Source organism: Propithecus coquereli, unplaced genomic scaffold (assembly GCF_000956105.1).
Source record: "Propithecus coquereli isolate 6110/MARCELLA unplaced genomic scaffold, Pcoq_1.0 Scaffold18, whole genome shotgun sequence".
NCBI lineage: Eukaryota > Metazoa > Chordata > Mammalia > Primates > Indriidae > Propithecus > Propithecus coquereli.
Genome location: NW_012142745.1, coordinates 6,254,310 through 6,262,915, shown reverse-complemented (window position 1 = coordinate 6,262,915; position 8,606 = coordinate 6,254,310). Strand labels below are relative to the sequence as shown.

Genomic DNA, 8,606 nt, shown 5'->3' with positions numbered 1-8,606 from the left:
AGTTTTATTAAGTAGAACTATAGATTTTTAAAACATAATGCAAGCGTTAATAACTGTAAGCTATGCTTTGTACCTCTTAAATCATAGAGCAGGAATGGGCTTTGAGAATGGCCATTTTCTCCCCTGTACTATGCTGTTTTCTAAACTTTTACTGTGATTGGGTCATGTAGAAAGAAACCTAACCCTATTACTTTTGGTGCTAGTGTAATAGTAGGGTTGTTTTGTAAGTCCATTACTATTATCATCCCATAGTGTACTGTTAAAATAATTTTAGCTTTAAATATAAGAAATTGTTGATTAATAACTTGCTCAGATACACTAAAATTTCCACAGTGGGGAAAGAAGGAGACAGTCTAAGTACTGTGTGTGTGTGTGTAAGTAAGTATATACACACACACATACTTTTAAATAGATTTCCTTTTTATATAGGAATAAGTTATGTAGTTTTGTTGAGGGGGAGATGGATAGGATCTATTTCTGAAACATACTGTTAAAGTTACCAGGAGATAATTATATCTTGCTTGTATTTTTTTAAAAAATAGGAAGATGGATCTGAAGTTGGTGTTGGAGGTGCACAAGTAACTGGCTCTAATACACGGAAGCACATATTGCAAGTCTCCACTTTCCAGATGACCATATTAATGCTCTTTAATAACAGAGAAAAATACACATTTGAGGTATGGGTTATGATTGTGTACATTTTAACCAATCTAACTCTCACTTGTTATTTAAATCTATCTTATTTGAATACCTTTAAAGAAAATTGCATAAAATGGGCCATGGAACTGTATGAACATCATACATTTATTATGTTTCATTTTGTTTTTTTTTAATCGACTTTAAAAATTATGCTTTTTCAAAGTATAATTTTCATGTAATAAAACATACCCCATAGAAGTGCACAATTTGATGAATGTTAAGCTTGTGCACCTGTGTAACTACCATCACCATCAAGAGTATTACCCAGAAATATAGAATATTATCTCCAAGATTTCTTTGTACTCCTTTGTGGTTTTCTCTTACCACCCTCCAACCTCAGGCAACCTCCAACCCCAGCAGGGATCTGCTTTATATCACTATAGATTAGTTTTGCCTTTTCTAGAATTTTATTTAAATGGAATCATATAAAATGTGGTGTTGGTGTTCAGCTTCTTTCAGTATTATAGTACTTTTTAGACGCATGTGTTTTGTTGTATGTATATAGTGTCAGTAGTTCATTCCTTTTTACTACTGAGTGATTTTTTTTTTTTTTAAATGTGCTGCATTTTCTTTATCAGTTTATCTGTTGGTGAGCATTTAGGTTGTTAACAGATTTGGGCTATTAAGAATAGAGCTATATATTTAACTTTTTAAGAAACTACCAAACCATGTCAAAGCAATTGTACCATTTTACATCCCCACAAGCAGTACAAGAGAGGTCCAGTTGCTCCCCATCCTCTGCAGTCTTTATGATTTTAGCCACTGTAGTTGATAATGTAATTGTATCTCATTCTGGATTTAATTTTCCTTTCCTTGATGACTAATGATGTTGAGCATCTTTTTATGTGTTTGTATGCCATTGATTTCTCTTGTTTGGTGAAGTGTCTGTCCATCTCTTTTATTGAGTTATTTTCTTATTAAGTTATAATAGCTCTTTATAAATCTGGGTACAAGTCCTTTGTCAGATATATGTTCTCTGAATATTTTTTCAACCTGTTGCTTGCCTTTTCATTTTCATTTTCATTTTCATTTTCATTTTCTTTTGTTTGTTTGTTTGTTTGTTTGTTTGTAGAGATGGGTTTTGCCCTGTCACCCAGGCTGGAGTGCGGTGGTGCAATTACAGCTCACTGCAGCCTTGAACTCCTGGGCTCCAGTAATCTTCCTGCCTCAGCCTCCCTGGAAGTAGCCAGGACTACAGGTGCATGCCACCATGCCCAGCTACTTTAAAAAGACATTTTTTTGTAGAGGCAGGATCTCGCTATGTTGCCCAGACTGGTCTTGAACTCCTGTCTTGAAGAGGTCTTCCAGGCTCAGCCTCCCAAAGTGCTGGGATCACAGGCATGAACCACCAAGCCCAGTTGTCTTTTTATTTTCTTAAATGGTGTCTTTTGAAGAACAGATTCTTAAATACTGACAAAGTCCAATTTTATCATTTTTTGCCTTTTATAGTTTGTACTTTTGATGTCCTAGGAAATCATTGCCTACCCCAAAATTACAAATAATTTCTCCTGTTTTAAGTGATTTATAATTTTAGCGTTTTATGTTTAGGTCTGTGATCAATTTTAAGTTTTTTTATATGGTATAAGGTAAAGGTTAAGGTTTTTTTTCCTCTAACACACAGTTGCTTGTTCCAGTATCATTTGTTGAAAGCACTATTTGTTTCCCATTGAATTATCTTGGCATTTTTATTAAAAAGAAATCAATTTACCATATATTGGTGGGTCTATTCTTATACTGTCTGATCTGTTTGTTATTTCTATGTCTGTCCTTATGCCAATTTTACACTATCTTGATAGCATAGTCAGATTTCTTTTTGTACCATCTTTTTTTCCCTTAGAGTAACTAGTTAGTTATAGTATGTTTACCTTTTATTTCCTTTTTCCTTTGCCCTTTCTCCCCATTAAGTTGTGATTTGATTACATTAAATTCATTTAGCCTTTTCCTATACCTTTAAACGATGTCTTAGGGTTGAAATGAAGATCATGTGGTTCTTACTAAGATTAAAATTAAGAATGAACATTTCGAAAACCTTCAAAATTACCGCCATATTTATACTTAATTTGAAAGACAGTTTTGACATATAGGTGAACATAGGAAGAAAAAAAGTATAAGTTTGAAATTAAGAGAAAGAAGATTAAATTCTAGTGCTGCTTTTTAAAAAAATTTTAATTATTATGGGTATATAATAGCTGTATATCTTTTATAGGGTACATACATATGATGTTTTGATATAGGCATACAATGTGAATTTATCAAATCTGGGTAATTGGGGTATTCCTCACCTGAGGCATTTAACATTTCTTTGTGTTAGAAACATTTCAGTTCCACTATTTTAATTCCTTTAAAGTATACCCTAACTTATTGTTGATTATAGTCACTTTGTTGTGCTATCAAATATTGATCTATCTAAGTATATTTTTGAACCCATTAACCATCCCACTTTATTCCCCCGTCCCTGCTATACTTCACACCCTCTGGTAACCATCATTCTATTCTCTGTCTCCATGAGATTGTTTTTAATATTTAGCTCCCACATACGAGTGAGAACATGTAAGATTTGTCTTTCTGTACTTGGCTTATTTCATTTCCTATAATGTTCCCCAGTTCCATCCATCTTGCAAATGGTAGGATTTCCTTCTTTTTGTGGCTACGTAGTATTACATTGTGCATATGTACTACAATTTCTTTATCCATTCATCCAATGGTAGACACGAAGGTTGATTCCATATCTTCGCTATTGTGAATAGTGCTGCAGTAAATATGAGTGTGTGAATATCTTTTTGATATACTACATTTCCTTCCTTTGGATATATACTCAGTAGTGGGATTGCTGGGTCATATAGTAGTTCCTATTTTCGGGTTTTTGAGGAACCTCCATGCCATTTTCCATAGTGTTTTTACTAATTTACATTACAGCCAACAGTGTATGGGGGTTCCCCTTTCTTTACATCCTTTGCCAGCATTCGTTATTGCCTGTCTTTTTGATAAAAGCCATTTTAACTAGGGTGAGATAGTGTTTCATTGTAGTTTTGATGTGCATTTTTCTGATGACTAATGATTTTGAGTAATTTTTCATATACCCGTTGGCCATTTGTGTATCTCTTTTGAGAAATGTCTATTCAGATCCTTTGCCTGTTTTTTAATTAGATTATTTGATTTTTTTTTCCTATTGAGTTGTCGGAGCTCCTTATATATTCTACTTATTAATCCCTTGTCAGAAGGATAGTTAGCAAATACTTTCTCCCATTCTGTGGGTTGACTCTTCCCTTTATTAATTGTTTCCTTTGCTGTGCAGAAGCTTTTTAGCTTAATGTCATCCCATTTGTCCAATTGTGCTATGGGAGATTACTCTAGAAGTCCTTGCCCAGACCAGTGTCCTGAAGAGTTTTCCCAGTGTTTTCTTTGGTAGTTTCATAGTTTCTGGTCTTAGATTTAAGTCTTTAATCCATTTTGATTTGATTTTTGTGTATGTTGACAGAAAAAGAGTTTAGTTTCATTCTTCTGCATGTGGATATCCAGTTTTCCCAGCACCATTTATTGAAGAGACTATCCTTTCCCCACTGAATGTTCTTGGCACCTTCATCGAAAGTAGTTCACTGTCGATATGTGGATTTATTTCTGGGTTCTCTACTCTGTTCCATTGGTCTGTGTCGGTTTTTATGTCAGTACCATGCTGTTTTTGTTACTACAGCTCTGTAGTATAATCTGAAGTCAAGTAATGTGGTTCCTCCAGTTTTGTTCTTTGTGCTCAGGATGGCTTTGGCTATTCTGGGTCTGTTGTGGTTCCATATAAATTTTAGGGTTATTTTTTCTATTTTTCTGAAGAATGCCATTGGTATTTTGATGGGGGTTGCATTGAATCTGTAGATTGCTTTGGGTAGTATGGACATTTTAACAATATTGAGTCTTCCAGTCCATGAGCCATCTTTTCATATTTTTATTCCTTCAGCTTCTTTCATCCGTGTTTTGTAGTTTTCATTTTAGAGATCTTTCACTTTGGTTACATTCATTCTTAGGTATTTTATTTTATTTGTAGCTGTTGTAAATGAGATTACTTTCTTGGTTTCTTTTTCAGATTCTTTACTGTTGGCATATAGAAATGCTACTGAGCTTTGTATGTTGATTTTGTATCCTGCAACTGTACTGAATTTGTTTATTAGTTCTAATATTTTTTGGGTGGCGTATTTAGGTTTCTTTAGATATAAGATCATCATCTACAAACAAGGATAGTTTGACTTCATTTCCAATTTGGATGCCCTTTGTTTCTTTCTCTTATCTGATTGCTTTAGCTAGAACTTCCAGTACTATGTTGAATAACAGTGGTGAAAGTGGGCATCTTTGTCTTGTTTCAGATCTTCGAGGAAAGGTTTTCAGTTTTTCCCCATTCTGTATATGATACTAGCTGTGGGTGTCATATATGGCTTTTATCATGTTTAGGTAGTTCCTTCTATACCCAGTTTTTTTGAGAATTTTTATCATGAAGGGATGTTGAATTTTATTTAATACTTTTCAATATCAATTGAAATGATCATATGATTTTTGCTCTTCATTCTTCTGATATGATGTATAACATTGATTGAACCATCCTTGCATCCTTGAGGTGAATCCCACTTGATCATGATGAATAATCTTTTTAATATGTTGTTGAATTTGGTTTGCTGGTACCTAGTTGAGGATTTTTGCATCTATGTTCATCAGTGATACTGACATATAGTTTTCTTTTTTTGTTGTATCATTGTCTGGTTTTGGTATTAGGGTGATACAGGCCTCACAGAATGAGTTTGGGAGTAACCCCCCCGCAAGTTTTTGGAATAATTTAGTATTGGTATTAGTTCTTCTTCGAATGCTTGGTAGAACTCAGCAGTGAAGCCATCAGGTCCTGGGCTTTTCTTTGATGGAAGACTTTTTATTATTGCTTTTATCTCATTACATGTTATTTATTCAAGTTTTGGATTTCTTCCTGGTTCAATTTCGATGGGTTGTATGTGTCTAGGAATTTATCCATTTCTTCTAGGTTTTCCAATTTATTGACATACATACAGTTGCTCACAGTAATCTCTAATGATCTATTGGATTTCTGCAGTACCAGTTGCAATATCTCCTTTTTCTAATTTTATCTATTTGAGTCTTCTCTCTTTTTCTCTTAATCTGGCCAAAGGTGTGTCTATTTTGTTTATCCTTTCAAAAAACCAATTTTTTTTGTTTCATTGATCTTTTGTATTGTTTTTTTGTTTGTTTCAATTTCATTTATTTCTTCTCTGGTCTTTATTCCTTTTCTTCTACTTATTTTGGATTTGGTTTGCTCTTGTTTTGCTAATTCTTTGAGATGGATCAATAGGTTGTTTATTTGAAGCTTTTCTACTTTTTTGATGTAGGCACTTTATTACTATGAACTTTCCTCTTAATACCGCTTTTGCTGTATCCCATAGGTTTTGATATGTTGTGTTTTCATTTTCATTTGTTTCAAGAAATTTTTAAATTTCCTTCTTAATCTCTTCATTGGTCGTTGGTCATTCAAGAGCATATTTTTTAATTTCCATCTGTTTGTATATTTCCCAGTGTTCTTTTGTTTTTTGATTCCTAGTTTTAATCCATTATGGTCAGAAAAAATACTTGGTATGATTTCAATTTTTTTGAGAATTGTTTAGGGCTATTTTAATACTCATTTACATGTTTGCATTTATGTGGTGAATATAATTAAGAGATTACCATTTCTGTGTGCTGTCCTTAAAGAAAATGTTTGAAATCTAGGTGTTTGGTGGCTGAGAGTTTTTTCCCCATATATTTCCAAGTGGGTCTTACCTGGAGAATAACTTTGATTTTCAAGCACAAGTTATTAATATATGTGATTGAGTCTTATGAATATTGATTAAGCAAGCATTGAGTACCTTATTCAAGCATTATAAGGCTTTTAAGGCAGAGGTGAAGTGTAATTATCCCTAACAACTGGTTTTTATGGGTATTTTTAATCTACAGCTCTCATGGTTAGTATATTTTAAGCATTATAAGCTAGTTGAAAATGTTAGAATTGGTTTTCAGAGTCCTAATTTATTAATATAAGGAACTGGTAAAAAAAAAAAAATGGGATAAGTAAAAATACAAAGCTGTTACTGAAATTGGAAATTTTAGTAGTTCAAGCTTACTTTTCTTTTTCCCAACCAGTTTGGGAAAAGAAAAAGTATGAAATTTCTCTAATTTTAAAAACTTTAGCTAAACAAATCAGAAGCCCAAGCATAGTGTATATAGAATGCCATGTTCTGTGGCTCCAAAGCCTTCGGGCTGCTTACACCTCAAATCCTGGGCATTGTGAGAAGACACAAGAAGTGTATCTTTACTCATACTTTATGTTTCTCTACGCTCTGTTGCTAAAGTTTTGTTAGCCAGCTCTTATACCGAAATCATCTCCACAAATTATTGGACATAGTTGAAATATAATAATTTTAAGGAAGGTGATCTTTTTATCTTTGAATGTTCTTTACGAGTTCAGTAAGATGGTGTATTAGTTATTTAGTGCCACATAACAAATCTCAAAACTTAGTGATTTAAAACAATCACTAACAGTTTATTATCTCTCATGGTTTCTACGTGTTAGGGCATTCAGAAGGGACTGTTGGGTGGTTCTGGCTTGGGGTCTTTCATGAGGTTGCGTTGAGGTGTTGACTTCGGCTTCAGTCATCTAACGGTTTGACTGGGGCTGGAGAATACACTGCCAAGGTGGCTCAAATGGCTGACAAGTTTGTTTTGGATGTTGGTAACAGGCCTTAGTTTCTTTCCACATGGACCTTTCCACATAGCTGTTTGATTGTCCTCAAATCCTGATGGCTAGCTTTTTTCGGAGTGAGCTATCCAAGAGCCCCAGGCAGAACCTGCAGTGTCTTTATGACCTAGCCTTGGAAGTCACATACTGTTACTTCCTCATTTTCTTGGTCACCCAGGTCAGCCCTGATAGAGTGAGAGGACTACATGTGGTTAAACTATACCAGGATCACTGCGAACTATCTTAGAAGCTGGCTACACCAAGTGGCATTAATTTGTGGTGTTATATTTAATCCATACTAGTCGGGCTGCTAAGGCCCTTTCTTCCTTTTATGTATTGTTTGAATGACTAAAGATAACTTTATTGTGATTTAGAACAGCTAAGCATAGGAAATATGTACAGTGGTAGTCTGTGCCTTGGATTTTAGTTAACTTAGCAGTTGGTTTTTGAAAGAGGTGTGGATAATAATTATTAATGCATATTTTTCTTAATGTTCTTTGTTAAACTTTTTAAGATTTTCTGAGAATAATACTCAATTATAAAAACTAATTATAAACAATAGCAATATTAGTGTAAGACAGTAGAATTCTAATAGAAAACCATTAAACAGTGATATTTGATATTTAATCAAGAATTTATAAAAATTATTCGTGGTATAACCTCACAATACAGAAGGGAGAATGAAAGTACAAGGAGAAATAGACAGTTCTTGGTAAAATATCCTTTTCTTCATGTCGTTTACTGATAAATGCTGATTTATAGAAAAGGTAACAGAAGTCCCTTACAAATTAAAAAGGTGGTTGTTGAAGGTTTGAATAACAAACACAATTAGCAAGTTACAATTGAAAGCCATATAGAGAACTTTGAACTCAGAAGGCAAAATATACATACTACTGTTGGGAAATATCTGAGGCTGGCAAAACTTCATTACTAAAACTGAACGAGGAAGACAAAAAAGAAAACTATAGGTTGTTCAGCATAAAAGCTTAAATAAAATATTAGTAAGTTATATTCAGCAGTATATTGAAAGAATAATGCACTATTTCCAAATAGGATTTATCCCTGGAATACAAAGAAGGGTCAACATAAGGAAATTTGTTGAAAGGATAGTTTTGAAAGTATTGTAGTAATTGTAAGGTTTGAGCAGTTG

General features: G+C 33.6%; 1 protein-coding gene across 1 annotated transcript in view; it reads left to right on the top strand.

Moving 5' to 3' along the window:
* The window catches only part of CUL3 (cullin 3), a 109,167-nt gene that overhangs the window by 88,973 nt on the left and 11,588 nt on the right, over window positions 1–8,606 (top strand). Inside the window, exon 13 of the mRNA XM_012642469.1 lies at window positions 543–677. Within this exon, the coding sequence (XP_012497923.1) occupies window positions 543–677 (135 nt within the window). The remainder of the gene's footprint in view (window positions 1–542; window positions 678–8,606) is intronic.